The following is a 16,240-nucleotide window of genomic DNA, read 5'->3' as shown; positions in this document are numbered from 1 at the left end:
CCAGGGTTATTTGAAGGCTCGCCAGCCATTTTAACTTTCCCTCGTTGGCCTCCTCTCCGCCGCCCTTCCTCCGATCCCAGGTTTATCATTAATTTAAAACTTTTGTTTGCAAATGGCGGTGAGAGCTCGGCACCGCTTCGCCTGGTAGCGTAGGCAGCTGCTGGGGGCTGGACGGGGGGAGAGAGCGGGGCCGCGCCGCGGAGTTACTTTCTGTGGCAGGCTCGGACGCGCGAGAGAGACCGAGCGGAGCCGCCGCACGTGAACCGAGCGCTGCTGCTCTGCGTCCTCCCGGGAGCGTCTGGCGGTGAAGCGTCCCCTGTCCGCGCCCCTGATCACGCACCGAGGCGGAGAGAGGGGTGTGTGCGGGAGGGCTCCCACACGGGGCAGGGAATCGTCACTGGGCCAGGCATGGAGGGACAGTGCTTGGCCGTGAATGGGGAGGGATTGAAGTCTTCGTTGCCTTCCTGCCCCGTGTCCCCGGCCGGCCCTCGTATCCTTCGCCTCAGTGGGAAACACCCTCCTCGGCCCCCTAGTGTCTAATGCCTCCTCTCCCTCCCCCGCTTTGATCCTCCCTGTCGGCCCCAGGGCCGGGGGCTTGCCCTTTGCGGCCCTCCCCCGCGAATCCAATCGCTGGCAGCTGGAGAGCCGCAGACAGAGGCCACAGTCATCTCTGCCTCCCCACTTCCCCCTCCCGCGGCTGCAGCGTCTGTCTGTCTGTCTGTGGGTGGAGTCCCTCTGGGCGCACCCCTGTCCCCGTCCTCTTCCCAATGTAGCTGATGCCGAGCAGCAGCTCTGACTGCCCTCAGATGGCTCCGCCGCGTTTTGTTTACACTGTAGAAAGTCCTGATAGCCTCGCTACACGTGACTGTGTGGGAGCCTCGGCAGGAAAGAGGAGTCAACACGCAGAGGAAAGAGGTTGTTTTAAAATCTTAAAATAGACACCGACCCTCGTGTGTGTGTTTCTTAAACCGAAATGCACTAGTGTTATGCATGACTCAATATGTATTTTAAATCGGTTTAGAGACCTAGCTGGCACATTTGTACTTAGCTTTATGGTTAAATGAAATGCCACACGTCACGGGTAAAGGTCAAACTTCTTTTTCTAATCCCCAGATCCATGCGGCGGCTACTTAGCCTGCTGCTTCCTAGCCTGGCTTGCAAAATGTGTGTCAAATCAGTGATGCTGTGTAGATCTTTCAAAATATACCTCGGGTATTTTTTCGTTAAAAAAACCCTCCCCTTTAGCCGCTGGTCTAATATTGGACCGCCGCTGCCAAAGCTGTACACTCGGTATCAAAATGTGCAATATGGTGTCTTTAAAGTAATTTCTAACACTGGTGTCGGTAATTGTATAACTTGTAAATATGTTAGCCATAGGTATAAGAGAAAGGAGGTGGCTAACCACTTTTACAAGCAGCTGTCCGTATTTAGGCTTCTAAATACTGTAGGAGTCCTGCTCTATAAATCAAAGTCCGGCTGAACAGTTTGGTCTAATCGAAGTCGGTTGCTATGAATCCCCAATCCCTTTTCACTTCTCTTAGGGATTTTCACAGACCTAGAAAGGATCATTCCAGTGGCCTGGAGACAATCAGGACGGGGTAATTTATTGCACTATTTTCATTTCCGAAGGTCAGATTGTTTGTTTAACTACCTCTTGCTCTGTCGGTGCCACTTGCTTACTACATTACTTGCAGACTTTAACCCATGAAGCTTTCTAGCCGCCTGCAGTCCCACTGAGGGTGGGTCTGTGGCTTTTGCAGTGGAAACTGGCGAGCTGCCAGAAGGAGCTGGAGGTGGAAAGAGTAAAGGCGCCAAAAGGGAACTCGTGCGCCGCTGCATTCTCTCCCCTTCCTGGCTCTCTGCAGCTGCTAGTCCCCAGCCGGGCGTCCTCTCCTTTCCTTACCCCGCTTTCACCTTTTCCACTTGTTCCTAATCAAGAAGACGTCCTCACAATAGTGACTCAAGGGAAGTCGGGGGGAGGGGCAAGGCGCTACCACTTTACACTGGCTTCCCTGCCCAAGAGGCAAGAATGAGCGGCGGCGTCCGCTGGCCCCCGGCATCGGGTTTTTCTAGTTTCCAAGCCAGGAGTGTGTTAACAAAACTTTGCTGCTGCTGGCGTCAATGGCTGCCAAAAGTCTGTTGACGTTGCGAGGGAGACCCAAACGTTTCCCTTTTTTAATCAAATGCCCAAACAGCGCTGTGTGTGTCTGTGCCTGTCTCTGCATCGCGGAGCTCTGGCTGCGTGCGGAGAGCGCCGAGGACTGGGTGTTCCGGGCACCAGCGCTGCCGTCTCAGGCTGCCTGGCAGTGAGGGGAAGGGGGCAAGAGAAAAAAGGAGCCAGGTTAGTGTTTTTAAGTGCTTTTCACTCGCCGGCAGTGCTCTGACATTGCGTGTGTATCACGCTCTATATATAGCACCAAAGGGCTCGACCCGCCAGACACCTCCAGGAGGAAATTCCACCCTGTCTCACATGAGGCTGAATTCTGCTGGGCAACCCCGGTAGCAGGCTAGTTTCCGAGGAGTTGGCGGAGCAGCGATCGGTAATTCCTGCCCCCGAGGGGAACGGGCTTTCCGGTACGTGCTGGTACGTACGCGAGAGCGGCATGGCAGCAGCTGCAGCGCTGGCTCTCGTGCGGAGGCGGCGGGGTCTCGCACCGACTGACTCCGGACTGGATAAACCAGCTTGGAAATAGCCGGCCGTGGTGTGGATGTTTCGGGGAAACTGGATCCGAGTTGGGCGGGCAAGGGTTTAAACGCGTCCTTTATTGCCCTGGCCGTAGTCACACACGTACAGTTCTGTGTTCTGGAGCGCGGCCGCGAACGCTCCAGGCTAGAGATCGGGGCCATCCGCGGAGGAAAATACCAAAGGAGCCGCGTTTCTCCCTCTCCCTGCGGGGAGGGTGGCGGACCCGCTGTAAATGGAGGGCAGGAGCTCCCTCTCCCCCCTTGCGCATTAAATGCTTCAAGGTTGGTGGAAGCGACAGAGAGGGATTTGCCTGCTGATAATGGGGTGTTGGGGGGAGGTGGATTATTTGTATCGCTGAGGGGAGCGCCATCCCCGAGGGCGGTGGGTCACCCTCCTTCATCTTGCGACCCCTTGTCCGCAGAGGGAAAAAAGGAGTCGGAAGAGTTAAAGTCTCTTGCTTGTTGCAATGAAATTATGGCTGGCAGTGGCGCCGCTGTTTGTTCAACAGACCTCCACTTTTAAACAGTTCACAAAAAGTTCATCAGGGCGGCGATTATAAATACATACACACGTACGTATCCACAGCACAGCGCGACCCCGAAAGCGATCGCCAAGCCACCGCCTCCCCCCTCCGCTCCGAAAGGATAACTGGGATCAGTGTAGCCCTGTTAGAGGGCATTAATATTGCACGCCCTCTAGAAGCTGCTCAGCTGCACACGCGAAACGAGTGTGTGCGCGCGCGGGGGACGTGTCTTCGCTCACTCAGGGGACTGCAGTGGTGCTTTGGAGAGGGGATTGCAACATATTTCTTTGCAAGCGCTCAGTAGCAGGTCTGTGCTTCCAGCCGCACGCAGCCTGCCGGCACAGACACCTCGGCCTCAGGCAAACTTCGTGCAGCTGGGGGATGAGGGGAGGTTCTTGGCTTGCAGTCGAAAAGTAGGGTGTGCTTTTTAAATACTTCGGGCGTTGGCTGCCTTATTATTGGGCCCTTTGAGTTTGATCTCTCGTCTTGCCGGATCCAGCGAGTGAACCTTGAAGCCGCGAACGTAATTTTTAGTATTTCATTCTTTGCAAATGGCAGGGGCTTGACAGGCTTTAATTCAGGCACCGCAGCTGATGTTAATGATACACTTCCAGTGAGGAAACGAGGAGCATTAGCAGTTCCGCTAATGAGTAATATCAGTCTGCCTTTCGTGCCCTCCGTTTAAAAAAGGGAGAGCAGTGGGCCCCTTTACACACAGCCATATCTATTTGGACTTTGTGTCCATTCCTTACAGATGAGGCAGCGCACGGGGCGGCTACTAACCGTCTGTAAAACCCTAAATCACACTCTCCATGCTGCTGCTCTATTGAAAACATTACGAGCCGTGCATCTGGAAACCAGTAAATCTGTCCAGAAACCGTCTTTCCAGTGAAATAACTCCTTTTGAATGATAGTGCGCTATCTAATCTCTACAGATTTTTGTGTCCTCACTGCAGGTTTTGTGGACTTCATTATTGAAAGCTAACAGTTCTGGAGGGAGGAGGGGAAACATGCTATTTCATTAATATACATTTGTTCCAGGCATAGGGCTTTACACAAAAGACTTCTCTAAGGAAAGGAGGAAAAAAATGTTTGAGAACACGGGGCTTTCCTGCCGTTTTATTTCCTGAATCTCTCTGAACGGGTGTGAAGTGTTGTGTGTTAAACACATAATCTGGAGTTCTTCCCCATTAAATAGCAAAGTAATCATTTGCATATCGTGGACTCGGACAAAGGAAATGAGTTTACTCGAGAAGCATATATGCTCTGGGAAACGTTATGGATTAAATTCCCCATGGTCAACCATCCATTACTGGCTTGTCTGCATGTGTAAAAAGAATGTCGTGCCTCCCGTTTGAAGGACTCTATTTTTGTAAGAGAGGAAGAGCTGAGGGATATCCTGTGCATTACAGTCTCCCCCTACTTATTAACCCAGCATTTAACAGCAGGATGCAGGCTGAAGCTCAGTCAAAAGAAACGACTCAACCTCCAAAGAGCAATTAAAATCCTGCACTGGAATAAATCATGCGCCGCGATAATCCTGTTAATAAAACGCAGCTTGTCCTGACACTTCACTCATGCAGCAAACTAGAATTTAATGGGGGTGGCGATGGCATTAGAAAGGGAAGAAAGGAAGAAAAGGCATTTCCCCCTCCGTCGCTAGACGCGACAATCCGGTTACCTTTCACCTGCCTTTGCTGCTGCACCACACCGCGCCTATCCTCTCGGGCTGCTAATACTCCTCCAGCGAGCCTGCTAATGATTCCTTTCCCTGGAGTAAGCAGGAGTCATTTGAATTACTGAAAGCAGTCGCAGCAGCTCCAATGCAAAAGCCATCAGGGTTTGGTGCTTAATCAAATCAAGGGGTGGGGAGCTCAGCAACCCACTTGCTATTTTTAACCCATGTGCAAACGTTAGAAGGGAGTTTTCCTTTAGCTCCGTTCCGCAGAAGCGTCTCTTCAGTTTAACTCGTACCGTACGAGCTTTCTCAGTAGTTAGTAGGGTGGGTGATATAGAAGGTATATACTTGTTGTTGTAATGCACTTTCTGCTCTTGTGTATTCCTAACGTAGATTTTTTTTCCTCCCCAGTTTAAAACGCACTATCCAGCGCGCAGAATCTCTCCTTATTTGGGTGTACATAAGGTGCATGGAGCACTTTTGGGGATCAGTGTAGACTTTGCCAGCCGAATTGTTTCTCAGTTCAAATTAAATGCATTGAAGAAACTTTTTTTTTTTTTTTAAATTGTCGATAGCCTGGAATGATTCTTAATTTTGTGGCTGTGCACGAGGGAAAAGATCCATCTCCTCTGACCTATAAATGCCCTCAATTTGCTCCTTTATTGCAGGGTAGCTGTCGCTTAGCGTTTAGCGTAGGCAGCTCACTCCCCACACCAATCCTGCATTCATTATTAATTACACGGAGGGAGGCTGGCTGGCTGGCTGGCTGCTTCACTGTGCTGTTTGCACTTCCTCCTAGACCAATCTTCTTAACTTTTGTTTTACTAGAATATAAAACCCTGAAGAAAAAGCAGCGCTTTTAAGACGACGACATGCTTTCTGCAACTCCCCTGTATGGCAACGTTCATAGCTGGATGAGCAATGAAAGGGTCCGCATGTGTGGAATTAATGAAGACAGGTAAATATTTAAGCTTCTGGCAAGTTAAACCACGCTGAGATTCTGTGATGTGAGATTTCAGAGTTCATTCGCTTTCCTAATGCCCGAGTAGATAGCTGCCTTCTTGCATCGACATCAGGCCAGCATTAGGAGGGAAAAAAGACACGTGCGTGACAGCAGTAGACCAGTCCATGATTTACTGTTTAACAGGCACCTGGTTCAGTGAAGCAGTAGCGCCCTTTAAAAAAAATATTACTCCCCTAAGCAGCCTTTAAATGCACTTTTACACTTAATTTATTTTTTCATTCATATGAAGGAGTATTAATCCAAATACATACTCTTTTTTTAACTCTAAATGCTAGGCATGCCAGTCCCATCTGATTTGCCTCTCAGTGCCTTAAAACAAATGGCTTGCCCAGTGATTAAAAATCGAAACAATGTCCTTTTTATCTAGGTACTGGATTCCTTATTGTCATACCATATGTTATTTTTTTTCTCCTACTACTATTAATTCAAGAATCTTAGTTATGCTTCTTAATACATATTTTCCAAGTGGACTCTATGGCTAAAGGAACACCACTAACTTGAAATCTAGTTTATTTAAAAACAATAAGCCTCACCAGTACTTTCAGAGACTACACTTAGCTTTGAGTAGCCCTGCCAAGTTTTGTGATTTTTTTTTTTTTTTAAAAACAATAACATTTTCCTGTTTCTTCCCCACTCCTCCTCTGTTTTTAAACGACTTTCTTCTTTGTTGCTGACTGACAACCCCTCAGAAGCAGGGGGTTTGCAATCTATGCAGGGGGAAACAGTGAAAGTGACTATTTGCCAGCTCTGTGCAAACACACAGTAAAGAAACTGGGGAAAAAAGTTTTGCTATTGTTTTTCCTAATTGCTTCCAGGTATAGTAATATTAGGGGTTATTTGTATCAGTAACCGATTTTAAAAAAAATCAGAAGTGTAATTTCAGTTTTTTTCAAGTTGTTGTTAGCTCTTTCAATATCAGATGGTTGAAACTGTCTCTTCTGGGTAATGATGAAACTTTCCTTCTGCTTCATGTCAGCTGTTTTATTCATGGGATTTGAAAGTTGGCACTAAAGTATATTCTTTATCAGTGCTTTCCGTGATAAAAAGTCCCAGCCCTGTAACACTGGTGTGGCGCAGATGTGGAGCTTCCTCTTTAGCATGGAATAGGTTAACACTTGTATGACGTTAGTGTGTATGTAATTTTCTCTTCGCTAACACTTAGAGATGGTATGTGAATATGGTACGTTAAATGACATAATTATCACTAGATATGAAGTAGTTTAAAAAAAAAAAAAAAACTAACAAAGAAGTCACCTGCCTTCTGGGATACGTTCTTTTGAAGTGGACTGAAACATTTTCTTAATGTAATGTCAAAACCTTTTTTACCTTGAATCTGTTCTCAGGCAGTATTTAAATACCATTATTTTTCGTGAGTTAATGTAGAGGATAGAGACAATTTCATATGGGATTGTTATGGGGAAATTGAAATATGGAGCCTTACAATCTTTTATTAATATTATATGCAAGGAATATTTTCAAATAGTAAGCTTACATTTTTAATAGGAAAATTCCAGTAAATGATGGCAATGCTCCGAAAAGCAGACTGGAATTAAGGGAAGAAAATCACCTGAATCACAGTGTGGTAAGAGATTAATAGCTTTAGACTGAAATAACATGTGTTTGTTTTTTTTTATTTCATTTTTGTGTGACATTTCATTTAAATAAATGATTAAAATATTTTAAGTGCAGCAAGGACTACAGTTAAGACACAAGTTCCTTCAGGTAAGAGGCCTTCTTCAAGCTGTGGTAAAAGGTTATTTTTTATTTTTCAAAGGTGTGAAGAAGGCCTCATGGTAGAAATAATTTCTTTCATTCTGTTCTCTTATCTTGTTAATTCTTTTTTATGCAGAGTGGTACAACACCAACACTGTTATTTCTAAGCCATTAGGAATAATGTGTTGTGGCACACTTGTGATTCTGGCAGGATTAGTTTATAAAGTCACTAACTAGCCAAATAGCTGGTGTTTTGATTTATCTGTTTTAAAAAGTTGGAAGTGAAAATCAAAAAATTTCAGCACTGTTTCATTGATGTACTTTTAATAGGGACATAGTACCGGAAGAGACCTCCTGGGTTATCGAGTCCAGCCCCTTGCTATCACTGGCAACCCCTTTATATAATTCTGTTAATAAATTTGTTAAGATTGTTTGTTTTTTGTTTTTTTGTTTTTTTTTCTCCCACTACTACTGTTGTAGAAAAGGGGTGGCGAGTTTGGGTGTGGAGCACACGTAGCCTCCTATCTTGGATTTTCCCTTGCAGACAGACTTATAAAAGTGATGCCTGTTGGCTGTTTCAAAAGGCTTGTGCCCCTGAAGGGATTGCATTTTGGGATGACATAGTTGCTGTCATCTGCCTTGTAGAAAGGGTTTCTGCTGAGCAGTGGAAATTTAAGGAGATGATTATTTAAAGGCAGTATTAACGAAGTTAGGTTCCAAGTGTAAAAGGGTCAACACATCTGTCAAATTATTCATTTTAAAAACTTGTTTTAGTAAATGGTGCCCCTTTACAGCTAGTCAGGATCTCCAAGACAAAAACGAAGCAGCCAACATCTTAATTAATTAGATTTATTTCCGGCAGTTGTGTTCACCAGTTCAGTCAACCTACCTACATTTTAACAATGAACAATGTATTTGTATTAGTATTGTTTCTCTTCAAAATTAAAGATGTATCTATAGTCTTGAGTAATGTTGTTTTAACAACATGCAAAAATAACACATTTCTTATTCTACAAAGGTGGATGCAACCACAGCACATCGCATTGACAGTCTTGCAGCTCTGAGCATGGACAGGTCTGGACTTATGCGGGAAGGACTTAGAGTCCCCAGTAGTATTGTCTATTCCAGTTTATGTGGACTTGGCTCAGAGAAAGCACGGGATGCTACAAGTTCTATAGCTGGTCTTGGATTTACTCCTGAAAGAAATCCAGAGATACAGTTCAAATCGAATCCCTCTGAAGCAATAGAAAGTGCATCTGTCTCTGGAAAACCCCCAAATGGCTTCAGTGCTATATATAAAACACCACCTGGAATACAAAAAAATTCTGTTCCAACAGGGGAAACGCTAGGCTTGGACAGAACTTCAAGTGACAAACAAAGTCCTCTTACTGTCAATGGTGCTAGTTACCTAAGGCTTCCCTGGGTAAATCCTTATATGGAGGGTGCAACACCCGCTCTATATCCTTTTCTTGACTCACCAAATAAGTATTCATTGAACATGTATAAGGCATTGCTACCTCAGCAGTCCACATACAGCTTACCACAACATCTGACGTATTCACCTGTATGTACAAATGGTGAACGTTTTTTATACCTGCCGCCTTCTCACTACGTTACTCCCCACATTCCATCATCTTTAGCTTCACCAATGAGGATCTCGGCTGCTTCAGCATCTCCAGCAATTCCCCCACTAGTACACTGTCCAGATAAAAGCTTGTCTTGGAAGATGGGAGTCAGTCCTGGAAATCCTGTTGACTCTCATGCCTATCCACATATTCAGAACAGCAAACAGCCCAGAGTCCCATCTGCAAAGTCAGCTGCAGGTAATATGTCAACAGACCCTGCTATCTTGTTATCTCATTCGCCGAGACCATCCCCTAGAGTTCATCTGCCCACACAAGTTGGGGATACCTACTCAGAGTATCACAAACAGTTTTCCAGAATTTCGACGTCTCCTTCTTCAGTTACGCTCCCAAAGCCGTATGTGAGTGTAAGTAATGAATTTCCTCCTTCCCGACTGTCTAATGGAAAAGTTCCCAAAACACATGACACTGGTGAAATTTCACAGCAAGCTACAACACATGTAAGAAAAACAGGTCACGATAGAAAGGACAGCCGGTCACCTCTGCCACTAGAAAAACAAACAACTGCCAAAGATGTCATAGACAAACCACTAGACTTGTCATCAAAAGTGGTTGATGCAGAGACAACCAAATCTGACCTTATTAAAAAAATGGCACCAACTGTTTTAGTTCATAGCCGAGGTGGAAGTGGATTAGTTTTACCTGGAAGCGATGTTCAGAAAGAAACTATTTTTCCTTCAGGAAATGGTTGTCCTCTTTATAGACCTGAAATAATTAGCACTGCACCCTCATCCTGGGTTGTTCCTGGTCCAAGTCCGAACGAAGATACCAGTGGTAAAAACATGCAGTTGAAAAACAAAGCATTAGACTGGGTGATACCACAACAGCGAAGCTCTTCTTGCCCTCGGATGGGTGGAACAGAAGCAGTAGTCAGTAATATTTCAGGGTCTGTGTCAAGTGGAGGTCGGCCCGCATCTGCTTCACCAGCTCCAAACGCCAATGTAGACTGCACCAAGACAAACAGGAGTGCTATGGAAAGTACTGCGTCTGTCATACAGCATATAGGACAACCTTTAGCAACGTCTGCAAAACATAACAGTAAAGTGACTAAATCCAATAATCAAGAATCTAGTTTCAAAGCAAATGAGAATGCCCTTGCATCAAGTTCCATGTTTTTACCTCCAAATGAGGCATTCCGATCTCCACCATTGCCGTATCCAAGAAGTTATCTCCCGTTTCCTGTTCCAGAGGGTATAGCTATAAGCCCTTTATCTTTACATGGAAAAGGACCTGTGTATCCTCATCCACTTTTGTTACCCAATGGCAGTCTTTTCCCTGGGCATCTGGCACCAAAACCTGGCATTCCATACACCCTGCCAGCTGCTAGAGGAGAGTTTATGACCTATCAGGATGCCCTGGGGATGGGGATGGTACATCCTATGTTGTTACAGCATTCAGTTTTGGAAATAAATAAGGATGAAAAATCAGAAAGAAGATCTAGGTCACATGAAAGGCTCCGCTATGAGGATCCTGCTACAAGAAACAGATTGCCAGAGATGCTGGAAACCAGTACAAAGACACATTATGAAGTACCTATTGATAAGAACACAAAATCACACCAAAGTTCAAGTCATAGTAAGAACGCGGCCAAAAGTGACAAACACATCTTTTCAGATCTTCTGCGAGATGAACAAGATGTGAAAAGTGAAACAAATGTAGCAAAAACTGGCTTTACTACTGAAAGCAGTAATCAGACTAGTGACTCCACAAAGCGCAAGGTAGAACAAGTGTTGCAGCACAGAGATTTTATTGTAATGAGAGAAGAGTTTGGAAGAAATACTGATTTCCACGAAACCTATAATTTTAAACAGGCTCAGAATTCATCACTGTTCAATTTAAGGAAAGAGGATGTATCAGGAAGCCAAAATAAAGAAAGATTACCAGTTCAGCCTTCCTCTGCTTTCTTAGAGAATACGCATGGGAGTGATGGTCCAGCTATGTGTTTTGGCAAAGTACAGGATGGTGCAAAACAACTTTGTATGGGAAATATACAGTCAAATATTGAATCTAATCAGACATATACCAAAGATGGAACTGATGATCTAGAATCTACTGATGGCAAAATTTTGAAACCCAAGCCGTCTAAATTGGCAAAAAGAATTGCAAACTCTGCTGGCTATGTAGGTGATCGATTCAAGTGTGTTACAACTGAACTGTATGCAGATTCTAGTCAACTCAGCCGAGAGCAGCGGGCACTGCAGGTGAGTCTGTGAGGTTTAACTACCAAAGCATTTGTTTGTGTGTGTTGTTTATAAAGTCACAGTCAAGTATTAAATTTGATATATCCTACACAGGTGGGGAATATGTTATTTGGTCTAGATGTTGCCAGAAATGGTAACAATAACTTTTTGTTTATAAAACTGTGAAGCCAGGTTATGTGAATAGTAGTAGATGTGAACTATATGTATTCACTAGTCAGTTTAAAAAATGCTTTAAATGAGAACTGATAAAGTGCTGATAACATAAGTATTAAATATTCTGCAGTTAGGGAAGCTGAAGAATGCATGATATGTTAGACTCGTGGTTGCTTTAGCTTCTCAGTAGGCTTGTACTGTAAGATAGCAAAGGGTATCCAGAAGTTCTGATTAGTATACCATACGTGACATTTGATGGAGAGGAGTAGCAGCCATGTGTTGGTGGGTGTTATGCAACTTTTATGCAACCTTTTCACCAATCAAGAATGTAGTAAAAGAATAGAAGCAGTATTGAATTTGATGTTGAGCGATGACAGATATTGTATAGGAATTTCCTTAAGATACTTTACTTTTAATTAAAAGATGAGTTAAACCAAATTGTTGTGCATTGTTAAGAAAAGAATTGGTTATGCTTATAAAAATGGATGAAATTATTTAAATGATCCATTGAGTGCCCATTTTAATTACATAGATGGAAGGATTACAAGAGGACAGTATTTTATGTCTACCTGCTGCTTACTGTGAGGTCAGTTCTTCAAATTTTTATTACTAGAATCTTACATAAACCTTTGAGTTAAATTTCATTTCCAAATACACAAAGGGAAGTTTGTGGGCCATGGTCGTCTTTATTCATTGTGCAGTTTCTGTTTTTATGTTTTTGTTTTGTTTCTTATACCTCCAAAACAGAATGTTTTTGTTTATATACAGTATATCTTTATATATGAAAGAATTGTGTGGATTTTTACATATAGATACTAGAAATTTTGAATATTTTTATACAACTGAGATATTTTAAACTTTTATATATTAGATATATATCTCAAACCTTGGTTTTGAGCAGATTTTTCTTTGGAAATACTTTCATATAAGGTAAGGTAAATGGAGTAGCTTTTATTGTGAAATTTTTTTTCATATCAATTCTCTTTCTAGCGTGCAATGATGCGCTTCTCAGAGTTGGAGATGAAAGAGAGAGAAGGCCACACAGCAACCAAAGACTCAGAGGTCTGCAGATTCAACCAGGCAGACTGGGAAAACTTGAAAGGAAATAATGAAAAGAAGCCAAAGTCTGTCACTCTGGAAGATGCCATTGCTGATCAAAATGACAATGATAGATGTAAGCACATTTAGAAGGCTTTTTGAAGTGTGTATGTGTATGTATGTATACTGTAGCAGTTTGTCCTAAAACTACATAGTATATGGAAACTAGTAGAATTTTTATCACTACAGAATGTTGTAAATAAAAGAATGATTAATAGTGACAGCAGTAACTAATACAAATTTACATAACCGTATCTAGTCACCTTTTCATATATAGAGTTGTGACCTCTGCCGTTTTCCATGCATATTTTTTGATCTATGAATGTCAGTTGAAAGTTGCACCTTTCGGCAGCTTATTGTCATAGTAGTTCTCGCTCTAAATGGATCTACTTTGCAGTAGATGAACTAGTACCTTAACAGATTAAACTAAAAACCCAGGCTCTTATTGCACCATCAGTTTTTAAGTAGAACTTTCCGATTTTCCCTTTTGTGACGTTCTTTTTAAAAACGGGTGGTGCCGTTAAGTTCCAATAATGTAGCTTTCCTTCACTATGTGGGGGCAGGCAAAATGAAAGGGTGGCAGGGGAAGTCAAGTATATAATCTACCACATCTACTTTATTTATAAATAAACTGTAGCTGTGAAATTGAAAATGCATCTCATCCCCTCCACTTATTACTGTGGCAGGGTATGTATGTGTTAGACCATCAGAAGTCCTCAAGGGCAGTCACCATGTTGTGAAACTGTCTGTTGCTGATGCCATTGTCCTTTGGACCAAGGGAAAGAGACTTTGCAGTAGCGTGGGACAGTGTATGGAAGTACTGTCACTGAGCTCTATTGCAAAAAGCACAAAGCACTTTTTTTCTTAAGTCATATTAATTTTTTAATGTATATTTGTAAAATTAGTTCTAATTCATAGCAAGTGGTGTGGGTTCCATCAGTCTCCAAACCGTTTTCCTTGCAACAGCTTGTAACAAGGTAATTAAGGAGCTGATCGCTGTTTTATTCCGTATTTGCAGAAAATTCAAAGTTGCAATTCAAGAAAAACGTTAGTAGAACACTGGATGGTCTGTAGTATATGTGTAATTTGTTGGGTTGATGTGCATAGTTGGGAACTTATGAGTAGGGCTGGTAGAAAATGTCATCTAAGCAATTTAATAATTGTGAGTTATTGTCCTGGTCTTTGTTTAATAATTTTGGTGGACAGGAGGATGATCTGCACCTGCTCAGTTCCTCACCTAAGCCAAGTTACTGTGGTGTTGCGGCCACTAAAATAAAATATGTGAACAAAAAAGTAGCTTGGCAAAGTAACAGCGAAGATTTCACTTTTAATCTACAGCTAATATCAAAATGGCAACCAAGCTTAGCTTCTAGAAACTCAGCCTCCTATTCCCTGAGGTGTATTGAGTGAGTTTTCAGGAGCAATGAGGCCTTGTTGTTCTACAGTATCCCATTGCCTGGTCATAAGCATGGTAGACTTTCTACAGGGTGCTACTGCTAGAGCTTTCAGTTCCCAGCACTACTCGCACCTCGGAGTGCACTGCACACTTGTAATGGCCTCCATTAAATCCCACACACATTCTGAAACATCAAAGTGGTGTAAGAGCAGCAGCATCTGGGTCGTGCCACCTGGATGCCACTGTTGGAGGGAGGGCAGGTCACCTAAGTTCTCACAGAGATAGGGTGAAGGGAAGAACAGGCTATTGCCAAAAGTAGATCAAGCTGGAGTTGATTAATGAGAGAGAAACCAGGGAATAGTCCGAAGGGTGAGGGAAGGAGAGAGAAAAGTTTCTTCAGATGCACATCTCACTTGTTTGAGGATTATCCCTCACTATTATAAATGTAATCTTAAAATTACACTTTTGATGATGCAGAAAATAGCAAAAAAATAAAACCAAACCGTACAATTTCTAGTTGTCTCAAATCCATAACTTAGCAGTGTTCTGGCTCATGAGACTCCATTGGATGAAATACATTTGGAACTAGTAAAGAATTGCTGGGTGTGGGGGAGGGTATTATGATGTTTTGTGAGTATGTTCCTGTGCGCAATTAATTAGCTATGAATTAATGGGAAGTTCTATAGGCTTGCTAAAATTGCAAAATCTATAAACTTTTAATAATGCAGCTTTCTTTTAGCAAGTTTCTCTTGCACGTGATGGGCTTTGCAGCAACTATGCTTGCAGATACTAATTTGGTTCCCAAGGCAGGTCTGCACTTAGCCCTGGTCTACGCTGCAGGGTTAGGTCGATGCAAGGCAGCTTATGTCGACCTAACTCTGTAAGCATCTACACTAAATTGTTGCTCCTGCCGATGTAACTCGGTCCGCTATGCCAGCTTAATAACTCCACCTCTGTGAGAGGCGTAGCAGTTAGGTTGACACAGTGTCAGTGCTTTGCTTACATGGACTGTTGCTGACTTTCTGAAGCCATCCCACAATGCCCCACACTGACAGTACAATCGGCGCAAGTGCTCCTGGTGAGGTTGTGCGCCGCCGACACAAGGAGCATAGTGTGGCTATGCAAAAGTGATTTAATTACTGCATTGGCTGTACATCAATGTATCTTAAGTAGACATCATTTTTGTAGTGAGACACACCCTTAAAGTGCTGCAGCGGCGTAGCTGCACCGTTGTAGAGCTTCAGTGAAGATGTTACTAGCTGACGTGAGAGTTTCTACCATTGGTGTACTTAATGCACCTCCGGAAGAGGCGGTAGCTATGCTGATGAGAGAATATAGCACTATCTATAGTGGGAGTTAGGTCAGCATAACTGCATTGCTCAAGGATGTGGATTTTTCATACCCCTGAGTGACTTAGTGATACCGGTGTAAGTTTATAGTATAGACCTGGTCTCAGTAAAAATTTTTTACGGCCCTGTTTCACCTTCTGCTCCTTGGTATAGCAGTTGATTAAATCAGGGATATGAATTTTGCACTTCTTGAATGCCTCTAGCATAGTATTTTTGGTGCTCTGGTGCAGCTTGAATTGCTGGGAATCCTGACACATCTCTCTAACCGAATAACAACTGGCAAAGATGTGATAAACTTTGCCTGGTGTTCTCCTCAATTTACCAGCTGTGGCTTTCAACAACCATGCTCACAGGAGAAAATGTAAATACTCTCATTCCTTCCCCCCCCCCCCCACCATCCAATTCCTAATCTCTGCTGAAAGGTTTAAAATTGAATAGAACTTTAAACAACTGTATTTCAGAACTTCTCCTAGCTTATGCTCTGCCTCCTATGTTGGATCTTGATGCTAAAAAGATGCTACATTTTGTTTTATATAATGTTCATAAATTTCTATCTAATATTATAGCAGTAGGCCTTCCAGATGCTAGCAGGAAATGCACGAACAAAATTATTTGATTAATCAGTAATTTTTGGTAAAATGTTAAATTTGAGCCCTGCTGTGAACCTTCAGCTGGCTAACCTGAATTTGAAAGAAAAACAAATACAATTTAAAGCCTGATCCTGTAATGTGGTATGCAGCTCAACTGCTGTGACCTTGCAAGGCCCCAGTCATGTC

At 43.3% G+C, this 16,240-nt stretch overlaps 1 protein-coding gene across 6 annotated transcripts in view; it reads left to right on the top strand.

The window, feature by feature from the left end:
* BCOR (BCL6 corepressor) overlaps positions 1-16,240 on the top strand; it is a 66,962-nt gene that overhangs the window by 14,709 nt on the left and 36,013 nt on the right. For 4 of the 6 annotated variants that reach the window (XM_074968951.1, XM_074968922.1, XM_074968932.1 and 1 more), the window contains exons 2-6: positions 5,716-5,845; positions 7,415-7,493; positions 8,643-11,468; positions 12,154-12,207; positions 12,612-12,795. In XM_074968951.1, coding sequence (XP_074825052.1) covers positions 5,760-5,845; positions 7,415-7,493; positions 8,643-11,468; positions 12,154-12,207; positions 12,612-12,795 — 3,229 coding nt within the window. In that variant the 5' untranslated portion in view covers positions 5,716-5,759. The remainder of the gene's footprint in view (positions 1-5,715; positions 5,846-7,414; positions 7,494-8,642; positions 11,469-12,153; positions 12,208-12,611; positions 12,796-16,240) is intronic. The other 2 variants (XM_074968942.1, XM_074968914.1) reach the window with 1 other exon arrangement.

This window comes from Natator depressus, chromosome 1 (genome assembly GCF_965152275.1).
Source record: "Natator depressus isolate rNatDep1 chromosome 1, rNatDep2.hap1, whole genome shotgun sequence".
NCBI lineage: Eukaryota > Metazoa > Chordata > Testudines > Cheloniidae > Natator > Natator depressus.
Note: the sequence above shows the minus strand (reverse complement) of the source record. Positions and strands in the feature narration are given on the sequence as shown.